This window comes from Camelina sativa, chromosome 9 (genome assembly GCF_000633955.1).
Source record: "Camelina sativa cultivar DH55 chromosome 9, Cs, whole genome shotgun sequence".
Taxonomy (NCBI): Eukaryota; Viridiplantae; Streptophyta; class Magnoliopsida; order Brassicales; family Brassicaceae; genus Camelina; species Camelina sativa.
In genome coordinates this window covers 35550588-35564922 of record NC_025693.1, presented here as the reverse complement: position 1 = coordinate 35564922, position 14335 = coordinate 35550588, and the positions used below count along the sequence as shown (strand labels likewise).

At 37.8% G+C, this 14335-nt stretch overlaps 4 protein-coding genes across 7 annotated transcripts in view; all 4 read left to right on the top strand.

Annotated features, from left to right (window-relative positions):
• LOC104714290 (probable CCR4-associated factor 1 homolog 6) overlaps positions 1-907 on the top strand; it is a 7873-nt gene extending 6966 nt beyond the window's left edge. The window contains exon 2 of the mRNA XM_010431599.2: positions 14-907. Within this exon, the coding sequence (XP_010429901.1) occupies positions 14-841 (828 nt within the window). The 3' untranslated portion in view covers positions 842-907. The remainder of the gene's footprint in view (positions 1-13) is intronic.
• On the top strand, positions 997-4854 carry LOC104714291 (factor of DNA methylation 5-like). 2 transcript variants are annotated; one of them, XM_010431600.2, is made up of 9 exons: positions 997-1173; positions 1357-1410; positions 1790-2706; positions 2794-2975; positions 3069-3158; positions 3269-3553; positions 3805-4017; positions 4116-4360; positions 4594-4854. In XM_010431600.2, exons 3-8 carry the CDS (start codon positions 1803-1805, stop codon positions 4350-4352), a joined length of 1911 nt encoding a protein of 636 aa, XP_010429902.1. In that variant the 5' UTR covers positions 997-1173; positions 1357-1410; positions 1790-1802; the 3' UTR covers positions 4353-4360; positions 4594-4854. The 2 variants fall into 2 exon arrangements, with proteins under 2 accessions (XP_010429902.1, XP_010429903.1); XM_010431601.2 differs by having other exon boundaries at positions 997-1247.
• On the top strand, positions 5875-10255 carry LOC104714288 (glutamic acid-rich protein-like). Of its 2 annotated transcripts, none has more exons than XM_010431596.2 (14): positions 5875-6170; positions 6467-6670; positions 6783-6967; positions 7061-7187; positions 7269-7466; positions 7578-7628; positions 7714-8466; positions 8560-8658; positions 8757-8830; positions 8915-8966; positions 9078-9164; positions 9238-9284; positions 9388-9462; positions 9558-10255. In XM_010431596.2, the coding sequence occupies exons 1-14, from the start codon at positions 6063-6065 to the stop codon at positions 10069-10071; spliced, it is 2574 nt and encodes an 857-aa protein (XP_010429898.1). In that variant the 5' UTR covers positions 5875-6062; the 3' UTR covers positions 10072-10255. The 2 variants fall into 2 exon arrangements, with proteins under 2 accessions (XP_010429898.1, XP_010429899.1); XM_010431597.2 differs by having other exon boundaries at positions 5878-6170; positions 9241-9284.
• The window catches only part of LOC104714287 (cinnamoyl-CoA reductase 2), a 3321-nt gene continuing 909 nt past the window's right edge, over positions 11924-14335 (top strand). The window contains exons 1-4 of one of the 2 annotated variants that reach the window (XM_019229809.1): positions 11924-12276; positions 12367-12552; positions 12706-13058; positions 13646-13827. In XM_019229809.1, coding sequence (XP_019085354.1) covers positions 12004-12276; positions 12367-12552; positions 12706-13058; positions 13646-13827 — 994 coding nt within the window. In that variant the 5' untranslated portion in view covers positions 11924-12003. Of the gene's footprint in view, positions 12277-12366; positions 12553-12705; positions 13059-13645; positions 14037-14335 lie in introns of those variants that run through there. The other variant, XM_010431595.2, reaches the window with a different exon arrangement.

The window sequence follows — 14335 nt, the reverse complement described above, 5'->3', positions numbered from 1 at the left end:
ATCATTGATAGACATGTCTCTGTTTCTGAAAGACGATTCTATCCAAATCCGCGAAGTCTGGAACGATAACCTCGAAGAAGAAATGGATCTGATCCGAGACGTCGTCGACGATTTCCCTTACGTCGCCATGGACACTGAGTTCCCAGGTATCGTCGTTCGACCCGTCGGTACTTTCAAATCCAACGCCGATTACCACTACGAGACCTTAAAGACAAACGTCAACATCCTCAAAATGATTCAGCTCGGCCTCACCTTCTCCAACGAGCAAGGTGACCTCCCCACCTGTGGAACCGACAACAAGTACTGCATCTGGCAATTCAATTTCCGAGAATTCGATCTCGATTCCGATATCTTCGCTGTCGATTCAATCGAGCTTCTCAAACAATCAGGCATCGATTTGGCGAAGAACACACAAGACGGGATCGATTCCAAGAGGTTCGCTGAGCTCCTCATGTCCTCTGGTATTGTGTTGAACGAAAACGTGCATTGGGTTACGTTTCACAGCGGATACGATTTCGGATACTTGCTTAAGCTGTTGACTTGCCAGAACCTGCCTGATTCGCAGACGGATTTCTTCAAGCTGATCAACGTTTATTTCCCGACGGTGTACGATATTAAACACTTGATGAAGTTCTGTAACAGCCTTCACGGTGGTTTGAACAAGCTTGCTGAGTTGCTTGAAGTTGAGAGAGTTGGGATATGTCACCAAGCTGGTTCGGATAGTTTGCTCACGTCTTGTACTTTCAGAAAGCTCAAGGAGAATTTCTTCGTTGGTCCTTTGCAGAAATATTCTGGTGTTTTGTATGGATTAGGTGTTGAAAATGGTCAGGTTGCTATCTAAAACAGAAATATATATCAAATCACAATAAAAAAAAAAATTCCTTATAAACTAGTATTTATGTCTCTTCTTCTTTTTGCATGATCACAAAATCGGATCCATAACGCTCAAGATTAGGATTTTAGTTGTTAGTTCGATCACTGTTGTTTGTTATATGTATCGAGAAATTAGCTTTCAGAGTATTGATTTAGCTTTCGAGCGGATGTAATGTTTTCATGGGCTTGATGTAAGGCCCATTATTGTTGTTGGACTGGCCCATTAAACTGCAATAAATTAGTTTAGTAATCACAAGTTTCATTCATCATCTTCGCGCAACTAATCGTTCGTCGTCTGAGGTTAAGTCACTTCACTCTCTTCTCCGACGGTTCTGATTCCTCTGCTCAATTTCGTCTACGTTTAGGGTTTCTATGTGATTGTTGAAGTTTTTTCTTATTCGCCGACTCTTGGGGATTTTTTTCGGTTTAGGTATAGCCGACTGCCATGTGAGAGACTAACATTGTTGCTCGTTTACTTGGCAGATAAAAGAAGGTTTCTTTGATCGTGAACGCATTCTTTGAGAAAAACGTGTCTGGGTAAGTTTTAATGGTGTTTCTGGGTTATTTCTCTTATTTGCTAGCTGCGAATCTGCTGATTTGGTTAAGGATATAGCGTTTCTAGGGTTACCATATTTGTAACTTGTCTGTGATATTTAAAGCATTTAACTAGTTGTTTTTGTTCGTAAGCAGTTGAGATTTGATTACTTACATCCAGTTTTGTTGTCAAAATTTTGCTATGATTGCGATTGGTCTTCATATCTGCTGCATTTGCCTGTTCATCTATCTAATGGTTCTCTTTGGCATATAAAGTCCACTCTTAGTTGTTCTTCCTACAGACTCTGTTTTTGTTTTGTTTCTTAGATCTGTCCTTTATCAACCATTCCCAAATAATCTGGTGAAAACTCTTGAGTTACAGGTCACTTACTAGGATGGATAAGAGCAGTTCCGAAGAGGAGTCAGATATCAGTGAGTCTGAGATAGATGTCTATGCTGAGAAACCTTACGAGCTAATGAAGAATGGGACTTACAAGGTTAAGGTGAAGGACACATTCAGGTGCCCCTTCTGCTCTGGGAAGAAGAAGCAGCATTACAAGTATAAAGAGCTACTTGCTCACGCGTCTGGTGTTGCCAAAGGATCTTCGAGTAGAAGTGCTAAGCAAAAAGCAAATCACTTCGCCTTGGCAAAATACATGCAGAACGAGCTTGCTGGTGATTCTGATCTCCCACGCCCACAAATTCCCTCGTCCTCGTCGAAGCAGTCTCAAGCAGTTGTGGATGACGTTTATGTCTGGCCTTGGATGGGGATTGTCATCTACCCGGTGAGAAGAACTGATAACAACTATTATCTCCTTGATTCAGCCTATTGGTCGAAGAAACTCGCCGAATTCGATCCTTTGGAAGTGAAAACCATTTGGCTTGAGCAGGATTCCGTAGTTGCTGTCATTCCTCAGTTTAACAGTGGTATGAGTGGCTTTAAGAGTGCCACAGAGCTTGAGAAGGAATATGAGAAAAGGGGCTGCGGCAAAAAGGACTGGAGTGATAAAAGAGGAGACTGGAGGTCTAAGGCTTATGGTTGGTGCGCACGTTCAGATGACTACAACTCACAAGGGTCAATAGCAGAATACCTGTCCAAAGTAGGAAAACTGAGAAGTTTCTCTGATATCTGCAAGGAGGAAATTCAGAATAAGAATATTGTGGTGGATGATCTGTCAAATAAAATTGCTATGACAAATGAGAATCTGAACAAGGTCCAGTACAAGTACAATCAGAAAGCGATCTCTTTGCGCGAGGTTCTCAAAGAGAAAGACGCGCTGGACCGAACTTATAAAGAAGGTTTGTACTAAAAACTAATTGCTTATGTTTCGCCCTGGATGCATCCGAGTTTAGGTTTGTAACGCTTCTCTGTACGTTTTTCTCTAGAATCAAAAAAAATGCAGGAGTCTTCACGGGATAATTTAAACAGGATCTTTAGAGAAAAGGAGAGGCTGACCAATGAACTGGAGGCTAAGATGAATAATCTGAAGATTTGGTCCAAAGAATTGGACAAAAAGCAAGCACTAACTGAACTGGAGAGACAACAGCTTGATGAAGACAAGAAGAAGGTAATATTTTGTCATTATAGTATACTTATGCGTTGATGTTTTCCAGGGTACTGAATCTACTGATGATCTTTTTGTTTTCCCTTGTTATGGCAGAGCGATGTCATGAACTCCTCCCTCCAGTTGGCTTCACTGAAGCATAAAAAAACAGATGATCGTGTCTTGACACTTGTGGAAGAACACAAGGTCTGTTCAGTAAATGGTCAAAATAGACCTATCTGTACCATTCAAGTTAGACAAAAACATTTTTTCTGTTTGCGTTTTATGATTCCAACTTTCTTATCTCTGAACTCCAGAGGAAAAAAGAAGAGATTTTGAACAAGATCCTTCAGCTTGAGAAGGAGTCAGACAGCAAGCAGAAACTTCAAATGGAGATTCAGGAGCTGAAAGGAAAGCTGCAAGTCATGAAGCATGACGATGAAGATGACGATGATGTTAAGCAGAAAATGAAGGAGATGAAGGAAGAGCTAGAGGAAAAGCGTTCTGAGTTACAAGATCTAGAGGAAACTAACTCATATCTCATGATTAAAGAACGCCAAAGCAATGATGAGATACAAGAAGCACGTGCAGTATTGACTACGGTATATATTTTAAATGCTTCCATGTTTTTAGGTGAGAGTGAAATGTTGGTGACATAGTCAAACGCTAATATGTTGAAAAATCTGTATGATGAGGATGCACAAGGGTGGATGCTCAGCTGCTTAGGATACTGTCAAACAGCTTCACTGATACTCGCCATGATATATAGTCGAGAATCTGTGAATAGTTCCAACAGCCATGGTGGAACCTGAGATGTGAATGATTAATTGTTTGCATGTTTTGGGTTTTTCAGGAATTGAGAGAATTATTGAGTGAGCGAACCATCATCAGAGTAAAGAGGGTGGGGGAACTTGATGAAAAGCCATTCATGAAAGCATGCAAGCAGAGATTCACCGCCGAAGAAGCTGAGGTGCAGCATGCTATACTTTGCTCGAAATGGCAGGAGAACCTCAAGGATCCAGCGTGGCACCCATTCAAACATGTGGGGACTGGAGACAAAAAGAAGGTTTGTTATGCCTCATGTTACATCAATAATTCTTTCATATTGGCCTTCTGTCCCACTTCACGAGTCTTGTTTATTCTGATGATGCTGTTATGGTGTAGGAAGTGGTGGATGAAGAAGATGAGCAGATGAAGAATCTGAGAGAAGAGTGGGGAGAAGAAGTGAAGAACGCAGTGAAGACAGCACTGGAGGAGCTGAATGAGTTTAATCCTAGTGGGCGCTACTCAGTCCCAGTACTGTGGCATTCCAAGCAAGGAAGAAAAGCTTCACTGAAAGAAGTGATTGATTACATGACGCAGCAGCTCAAAGTTCTCAAAAAACGCAAACGAGTAGCCTAAACAAAAAGGTAATCACTAATTTGTTCCTTAGTTTGTAGTTTTGTAGCATTGTCTTGTCATTGATCACAAAGCTTGACATAGATTTGCTAATCCATTAGTCAAGTCGACAGAGACGTTTTGTGCCATAACTTGCACATAAATGATGAAGGGATTTTGAGCTAGTTTGTGCTATATGGTCATATCTGATTTGAGATTGTAAAGAGTATTACTGAAACCAAGTGGTTGTCTTCTTTTGTTGCAGGAAACAGAGAAAAAAATATGCAGGAGGGAGAAAAAAATAAGAAAAATAGAACCGTTTTAATTATTAGGTAAATTAATAAATTCAGGAAGACCTGTTTTGTAAAGAGTGTTGAGGGGCCGCTAATATATATTTTTAATCCTATCGACGCGAGGTTTCGAGATCCCTCAGCGACTCAAATTAAATATGACATATAATAATATTTCGTTGGACTAAATGAAAGGCCCACTGTTGCTATTAAACAGGCCCAATAAGTTGTTATCAGTTAGTTTTTTCTGAAGTTTTTTTTTACTTTGTTTGGCGCAGCCATCTTCTGAGAGAGGTTAGCAGAGTGGCCTCTTTTTCAATACTCTTCTCCGACACTTCAGTCTGATTCTGAAACTCAATTTTGCGAATGCGTTTCGAGTTTCTTCTATGTGATGATTTTTGGCAGATAACATCGAATTTCTCCTGATCCCTAAATATAAACATAGAGGAAACATCATTTCATGCCTGGGTAAAATTTTTGAACTGTTTTTTTTTGGATTGTAGCTCTCAATTTCTAGTCCTAATCTGTTGATTTGGCTATGGATCTTATGAGACTGCATTGGAGCTGACTCCAGCACACTTGTGATTGAATGATTGCTTTTGCTTGTCGTAGGAAGGATTTACGGAGAGGAAACAACTGCCCTGAACATCGTGGAGAAGCATCTAGAGTCTCACTAAAAGCAAGATAAACATTTCAATGTCAATGCAAAAAAAGATATGTTTTGCTCACGTTTTGTTGCCTTGGCCAAACATTTTGACCGTTGTTAAAAATCATATATATAGCTTCTTTCTAATTAATCAAGTTATTATTCGAATCAACTAAGAAAAGTGATCATAAAACTTTCACGATAAGAAGGCGGGAACATGTGTTTTATCAAAAGTAAAAACTTTTTTTTGGTTAATGAATAATACTGTAGTATACAATTAACAGTTGTTATGACTCTGCTTTCCTCTTTTTCTCAAGTTTCTTCAACTTTTTAATATTTTTTTTAATAAAATTTAATTCCTCCGAATCTGTGCAAATGTCTACAACAAAATAAAGAACAAATATGGAAACAAATTTTATGATTCAACACAATCTACAGATGTTCACTGACAAAATCAAAGAAGAATAGAGAAAAGAAAAAAAAAAAACTTAAATTTCTATAATTGGTGTCGCTTATTGAATCGGTACCACTTTGCCTTTTTTTTTGTTTTGGTTTTTAACCAGTATGAGATGATTCTAATTTTGTAAATTAGTAGTAGTAATATATATATAAGTGAATTTTTGCATGTTTAACCACACCGCTTAACCTCAGAATCACCCGAACGCTCTCTTCTTTTCTTGGCTCTGAGTTCTGACCCTTTAGGTTTTTTTTTTCTTTTCTTTTCTGGGGTTTGATTACGTTTTTTTTAGGGTTTCCAAGTTTGAGAATTTTTGGGGAAGAAGAAGAAAGAAGAAGGGAATGACTATTATTGTTGGATTGGACGATCTTTCGAAAGCACTCATCGATGCTGGCAAGAATCTTCTTAGCCCTCCTCCTTCAACTGACGAGCTTCTTACTCTTCTCGATGTACTAATTCTCTCTTCTCTACCAGTTTCTCTTTTGATTCTTCTTCACATACAGAATCGTTGCTTTTGCTTTAGAAAAGATCCCTGCTAGGTTGGATTCACGAAATGCGATTAGGGTTTCTCTTTCTTGCCGATAAGGGAAGCTGTATTGTTGGTTTTAGTTATATGTTTTGTCAAATCTTGTTGCTTTTTGGTGAATTCGTTTCGTTTTCTTTGGGATTCTTAGAACTTGGTTAATTTGGTTAAAGGCGAATCCTTTTTTGTTGGATTTCTAATTCAATTTTTCTCTTGGCGTAGGAAACTGAGTCTCTGCTTAGGAATGTGGACCAGGATCCACCCTTGTCAATGCAAAGTGCCCTTTTGCCATCGAAGAGTGCTTTGGTATCGGTTGACCTTTTAAGCCATCCTGATTCTGATGTTAGGGTTTCAGTTCTGTCCTGCTTAACTGAAATTGTGAGGATTACTGCCCCAGAAGCTCCTTACAGTGATGATCGAATGAAGGTAAATAATAATAAACAAATCAAATTCCTGTTAACACTGTAGTATTCTGTTTCATCTCTCTCTCTCACTCTGTAATGCTCTGTTGGATTCTACTTCTTTGGTATTATTACAGGATATCTTCAGGTTGACAGTTGAAGCTTTTGAGAAACTAGCTGATGCGTCGTCCTCTCGCAGTTATAGGAAAGCAGTGTCTGTTCTTGATAATGTTGCAAAGGTCAGATCATGCTTGGTGATGTTGGACTTGGAATGCTATGACCTCATCCTGCTTATGTTTCAGAAGTTCTTGAAAATCATAAGGTAGATTAGATTAGATATACAAACCCTTATTTACAATACTTGAGGAAGTTTTAGATTATAGACTGAATGTCGTTTTGGTGTGCCATCTAATAGACCTGCTCATCCTCAAGTGGTGTTTTCGTCAATGGAAATGATAATGATTACAATAATTGATGAAATCGAAGAAGTATCCACGAATCTGCTTCATATACTCTTAGCAAGTGTCAAAAAGGAAAATCAGGTAAGGTTTCTTCCTCTTTCAAGTTAAATTATCTTGCAGTCAATTAACTTGGGTTGATTTTGTCTTCTTTTCATGTCTTAGAATGTTTTACCAATGTCTGGGAGTCTTGCGGAGAAGGTTCTTAGTAGATGTGCGCGTAAACTTAAACCATATATCATCGAAGCTTTGAACTCTACAGGGACCAGCTATGATATGTATTCTCCAGTAGTTTCTTCCATATGCCAGAGTGATTTTGACACTACGGAAGTCCACAATATAGTTAACACCAAAGAAAATGAGGTATTCTTGATACCCTGAGCTCTATGTTTTGATGGTGGATTGAGTTCTTTTATGGTTAAATCTTGAAATCTCATATTCTATACGTTACAAGCTATATTTTTCATGGTTCAGGCAGCTGAACCGATGTTGGGGAGACGAGCAACCACAAGTGGTTCACTAGAGGTATTATATTTGACGAGCTTGGTTATTTATTTGTAGAGTTTCAGCATCTTTCAGTAGTGTTGTTTAACCAAATAGCTTGATCTAGGAGAAACTGGGTTTGGGGCATTCTCGCAAGGAAAATCTTTCTAAAAGTAGTTCAAAGAGACCTGCAAGAGATGGAACCAGACGAATCAATGAAAAGGACAAAGTTAGAAATGGAAACAATTCTAGTTTGTTGAAACAGAGTCTGAAGCAAGTGCGGTCTGAAAGTACTGATGCAGAAACAGAGTTAGGAGTTACAGGGAAGAGAGGACGGAAACCCAATTCTTTGATGAATCCTGAGGATTATGACATCTCGTGGCTTTCCGGAAAAAGAGATCCTTTCAAGACGACTTCAAACAGAAAGATCCATAAAAGACGATCTGCGGGAGAATCATCACTTGGAAAGGTGGCTGCTAGGAAAACACCCCTGCTTAAAGAAACTTCCCCAGCCACTAGTAGGTCTCTGACGGGTTCCCTTAAACGAAGCCGGGTGGATGAGAGTGATTATGATTATGATTCTGATTCTCTTTCTTCACCGAGGTTGAAGAAATTGGCAGCCTGCTTCCGGGATGAAGAGCCTCCTAAAAAAGAATCAAACCAAGAGGAAGATGACAGAAAGATTGGAAACTCCAGCAAAAAGATTAGGTCCCAAAATGGTCTAGAGAAAAGTCAGAAAACGGCTCAAAAGAGTCCAATTGTTGAAGCTAAGATTCTAAATCCCAGTGGAAAGAGATTATCAGTTCGCTCGGATGCTAAGAGAAAGAATTTAGAACGTGCATCCCGAGACACTCCTGTTCCACAGTCATCAAAGAGAAAGGTCGAAAACAAGACGATCATAGATTTCTTTTGTCAAAATAAATGACTACCGTTAAATGTTGTGTTGAATTTCTCGTTTGTGTCAACTGTGCAGAAGATGGTTTCTCAAGTTGCAGCTAGAAAATTGTCAGACGAATCTGAAGAAACTCCAAAGAGCCATCCGACAAGGAGGCGAACAGCGAGAAAAGAAGTGGTATAGAATAAGCTTTACCACAGTCTCTCCCCATTATTAGCCATTGATTGCCACCTATCTGTTACAATGTGATGATATATGGATTTCCATCTTTTCAGGAGTCTGATACAAACGGCTTTGGTGAGGATTTGGTCGGTAGGAGAGTTAATATCTGGTGGCCACTCGACAAGACGTAAGTATACTGGAAACTTAAGGTTCTTATTTCCAAGTGTACTGTAATATTTTGCTTTTCCGTTGATGGTATTGCACTGTGCAGTTTTTATGAAGGCGTCATAGATTCTTATTGTACTCGCAAGAAGATGCATCGGGTGAGAGAATCCATCTGAGCTACTATTCTATTATGTTCCTCCTCTCAGAATCGTGCCTGCTTCTTAGTTGATTCATATGGAATGGAATGTTTGTTCCCCCACTAATTACAGGTAATATATTCTGATGGAGATTCAGAAGAGCTTAATCTCAGTGAAGAACGCTGGGAGTTACTAGAGGATCACATTATTGACGATGAGGTACAAGTTTATTCTTTTTGTTTCGGAATAAATCGTGTTTGCCGTGCTTAATGATTTCCACACAATCAATCAGCAGGATAAGGAGGTTGATCTGCCAGAGTCCATTCCTTTATCTGACATGTGAGTAAAATGGTTCATTACTGTGATCTGTGTAAAGTTGCAATATTAATCTCTTACGGTCTTTAAAAGCAACAGTCTTTTCCGGTTCTTAATGATGTTGCAGACTGCAGAGGCAGAGAGTCAAGAAAAGCAAAAACGTGGCAGTGTCTGTGGAACCGACTAGTTCCTCAGGTTTAAGGTTGAGAATTTACTAGAACTCAAGTCATTGTCTATATGAATTTTTTATGATTCCTTGTTCTGAGTGAAATTGGCTTTGTAAATTTATGGTGATAGATCCTCCAGTAGAACACTTCATATGAAGAAGGAAACTGGCAAAAAGTTGAAGAAACAAGTTGAGAAAACAAGAGAAGGAAAGAATGTAAGATCGTTGAGAGAGTTGAATGCTGAAACTGACAGAACAGCAGAAGAGGAAGAGGAAGTGAGTCTAGAAGCTGAATTAGACAGAAGAGAAGAGCAGGAATGCGAAGATGATTGTAGCGAGAAGCAAGAACAATCTGAACACAATGGTGTAGAAGCTGAAGCTGAAGGTAAGGAAGAGGAGAAACAATTCGCAAATTCAGAGATTGAGAGTGAGAGCGAGGACTCGGAGTCAGAAGAAGAGCCGAAGTGGAGAGAAACAGATGATATGGAGGACGAAGTAGAAGCGGAAGAAGAAGAAGAGAGAGGAGAGGTTGATGAGAAAGGGGCAAACACAAGCTTTTCAGAGATTGAGAAAGAAGAAGAAGAGAGAGAAGAGGTTGGCTTTTCAGAGATTGAGAAAGAAGAAGATGAAGAGAAAGAGTCATGAAAGAGAGTTATACAGTTAGGGCATTGTAATCAAAAACCATTTCAGAAAGATTCTTTCTGCTAGACTCTTTGGTTTTTTCTTTCTTTGTAGATTGTTATATTACTTACTATACCACAAACTAGTTTGAGATGCCATCACTTTGTTTGTGTTTGTGTCTAATAAAGTTTCTTGAGAGTTTGACATTGTTGTACTTATTAGAAGTCGCTATCATGGCTTTGTGCCACGTTTCTCCGTCGGTTACAAAATCATTTACCATGTGCGACTTTGAATTCTTAACTGATAGAGAAACCACTTGGAAATTGTCTTTATATTTTGTACAATTACATTCAACCATCTTGGACTGGACCGCGTGAATGAGAGACTACTCTATTCTTGTCCAGATTTTCTGAAAAAAGAATAAAGGTAATACTAATAAATAAGTTAATTAACTCAACAAATTCTTAAGTCAGTTGTCACAATTTTTTTACTTGAATCATAATTGACTTGAAACATAATATGATCATATCCTTCTTATTTCTTGTTAAACTTGAAATATTGTTCAAAGATAGCTTAAAAGAAATACATTGCAAAGAAAATACAACAAACTATATAAAAGTTTAAATGTTTGCATACAAGAGAGTGTTTTGTTCCAAATCAGCAATAACTTATATGATTGGTTTGACTCCTCTCATTTGTTTAGATCTGTTTTGGACCTCTTGGTTTTATACTTATCGGCCAATCTAGTTTTTTTAAAATAATATACATGAATGTATGTTGAACAGAATATAGTTTTTTTATATATATTTTAACAAGACTTTAGAGAATAATTTACTTTTATCTTTCCAATATTTCGAAAGGCATATAAATGTAACGGTCAAGAATGATGTACTTGATGTTGTTGAAAAACAAGATTTATACGAATCTCTTTATCATGATTATACATCAATTTAATCTTGGTTAACAATTTGAAATTATACAGTGGATATATTTAGATAGGTTCAGGGGAACTTTCCTCATTAGCAAATAAAAGTTAGGGCCTAGATTTAAAGTCAAGGTCAATCTTCTCAACTACTCACCTATTGTTGTTTTTTAAAGAGGTTTTGTGGAATATATTATAATACATATTTAAAAATTAAGATAATGATACCAAGGAGAAACAAATTAACAAATTAAAAAGCATTGTTCATAGATTTGCCATTTGTGTAGTAGATCTTAAATGAGCGTACGTACGATTACTACATTTTTTATCAAGGTCTTCTAGAACTCCATATAATTTGAATTATATATAAACTTATGAGTTAGAAATATTTTAAGAGAAACCCTTTTCCGAGTTTTCTCTTTTCTTATTAGTTATTTAGAAAATTTGTTTCTTTTGTTGTTAACATTTATTTAGCAATTTCGTATCAAAGTTTTAAAAAGGTTAAACCATTAATTAAGGTCCCATTTGGCAAGATAAGATAATAATGTGAAAGTCAGATTCACAACACCTTTACTTGACCATTTTGTTTGGATTTTTAATGCATTTACACTTATGATCACCTGAAACTTTGAAACTAATGTACTTCTCTAGTGTTATAAGATAAAATTAAATTAAAATATTGATAAAATTAAATTAAAATATTAATCCCAATAATTCTTCATTTTCACCAAACCCACAGTCTTTGAATAAATCAGAAAACAAAAATATATATTAGTCTAAGTTTTACTGTTTGTTCTTTTTTTTCCTTTCAAATATATATTAATTTATATGTAGACTCACCAACTCTTTACCATGGTTCGGTGAAACACAGTGCAGTAATTAAAGGAAAAAAGCCGGTAACTTCTTAAGTAGTCAGTCTCTCTATAAATACAAATCACAAATCTCTCCTCAAACGACACATCATAACTCATTCTAGCTAATCTCTAAAGCCCTTTCAAGACCATTCAGAGGCTTTGCTCCTTAAAAAAAAAAAGATGCCAATCGACGGGAAACTCGTCTGCGTCACCGGAGCCGGCGGCTACATTGCTTCGTGGATCGTTAAGTTACTCTTAGAGAGAGGCTACACCGTTAGAGGAACCGTAAGGAACCCATCTGATCCCAAGAACAATCATCTCAGAGAGCTTGAAGGAGCCAAAGAAAGACTTACTCTTCACAGTGCAGACCTTCTCGACTACGAGGCTCTATGTGCCACAATCGACGGCTGCGATGGCGTTTTCCACACCGCTTCTCCCATGACCGACGATCCCGTAAGTAACTACTAATTTTGTGAACAGAGGAGTTGTATTGCTCTGTCTTCCTAGTTTTAATTTTTTTTTGATTAATGTTGACCTAATTAGGCGACAATGTTGGAGCCTGCGGTGAACGGAGCTAAGTTTGTGATCGACGCGGCGGCTAAAGCCAAGGTCAAACGCGTGGTGTTCACGTCATCAATTGGTGCGGTTTACATGAACCCTAACCGTGGCCCTGAAGCCATAGTCGATGAAAATTGCTGGAGTGATCTCGATTTCTGCAAAAACACAAAGGTTTATTTCTTTTTTTAGCTATATATAATTTGTCTTTTAGGTTTAGCAATTAGCACAGTATACGCCGCTTAGTTTCAGAGATGAGACCATTGTTCTTCTACCATATGCTGATCGATATAATTCTAAATTTATCTTTTCTTCTCTCCCTTGTAGAATTGGTATTGCTACGGGAAGATGTTGGCGGAACAATCTGCATGGGAGACCGCGAAGGCTAAAGGTGTGGACTTAGTGGTGCTAAACCCGGTTCTAGTTCTTGGACCACCGCTCCAGTCAGCAGTGAACGCTAGTCTAGTCCATATCCTCAAGTACCTCACCGGCTCAGCAAAGACTTACGCTAACTTGACTCAGGTCTATGTGGACGTCCGTGACGTGGCACTAGGCCATGTTATGGTCTACGAAGCACCCTCCGCCTCAGGCCGTTACATCCTTGCCGAGACGGCCCTTCACCGTGGCGAGGTTGTTGAGATTCTGGCTAAATTCTTCCCGGAGTATCCACTTCCAACCAAGTAAGTCAACGTTTGTCTCTTTGAGAACACTTTGGTCAAAATTATATCAAAATCAACACGATTTAGTCGGTCCAATAAATACAAACCTTTGGATTTACAGATACACCACAATTACTTGAACGTATCTATTTATTCAAAACTATATTTAATTAGTTAGGATAAAAGGGACATGAGTGGTGGTATTTGGTATTATTGTGACTGTTGTCCCATTTCCCATATATATATATATAAGCTAGCACTTGTGTGGTTGTGGTGAGATTGGTGTCATGCTGTGTACTAACTCTCACATCACAAAATACATGTCATCTGTCACCTACTGCTGACGTTGAGATCGATCACGTGTTTGGGTATGTGTGTACAAAAAGTCATAAAAAGTGTCGTCTTGCTAAGGGTCAAATTCCATAAGACAAACACGCCGGAGTGTGAATGTTTTTTCTTCACCTACTCCAATGTTTGGTCACTAGATTTATGACTTGTGTCTCCTTTAGGTAGTCTAATAATTAATACGTTACTTTACAGTGATATACAAGAAATCATGTCCACATTTCGTATTCTTATTAACATGTTGTGTGTTTTGATGTGATTAGGTGTTCGGACGAGAAGAATCCGAGGGCAAAGCCATACAAGTTTACTACGCAAAAGATAAAAGACTTAGGCTTGGAATTTAAACCCATTAAGAATTCTCTTTATGAATCTGTCAAGAGCTTGCAAGAGAAAGGTCATCTTCCTCTTCCTCAAGAATCGAACCAAAACGAAGTCATAATCGAATCTTAGAACACGATCACGACCTTAGACTGATCATACCCACAAAAAAAAAGCTTTATTCGAAAGTAATATACATACGTTTGATTTTGACTAAATTATTGCTTAATCTTATATCACTTTATATAGCTGATTGTTCTTTTTTTCTTTGGTTGTAATTGAGAATATGTTAAGCATATGTATGATATGGTAATGGAAGCGATGATGGTTTTATTATCTGATGTATTATATATAACGTGGTTCCTCTGAGATTGATAAAAGAAAAAGAAAATACAAACCGATTCGTGTAAGGTCGAAGAACCTTTCCACTAGTACTATCGAAAAGTCTTAATGAACTTTGGTATGGGTCTAATTATTGTTTAATCTTAAAGCTGATTGTTTTTTAGGTTGTAATTGAGAGTATGTTGCTCATGTGTATCATAACGGTAGCAATGGTTTTATTATCTGATGTGTTATAAGGTTGTTCCTACGAGAATCTGATTAATGCAAAAAAAAAAAAAAAAAAAAAAAAAAAG

Coding starts and splice junctions, on each gene's coding strand:
- LOC104714291 (XM_010431600.2), top strand. CDS start 1,803: ATGGATAAGAGCAGTTCCGAAGAGGAGTCAGATATCAGTGAGTCTGAG. Junction 2,707..2,793: donor GGACCGAACTTATAAAGAAG/GTTTGTACTAAA, acceptor GTTTTTCTCTAG/AATCAAAAAAAATGCAGGAG. Junction 3,554..3,804: donor CACGTGCAGTATTGACTACG/GTATATATTTTA, acceptor TGGGTTTTTCAG/GAATTGAGAGAATTATTGAG.
- LOC104714288 (XM_010431596.2), top strand. CDS start 6,063: ATGACTATTATTGTTGGATTGGACGATCTTTCGAAAGCACTCATCGAT. Junction 7,629..7,713: donor CCACAAGTGGTTCACTAGAG/GTATTATATTTG, acceptor AGCTTGATCTAG/GAGAAACTGGGTTTGGGGCA. Junction 9,463..9,557: donor ACTAGTTCCTCAGGTTTAAG/GTTGAGAATTTA, acceptor TTATGGTGATAG/ATCCTCCAGTAGAACACTTC.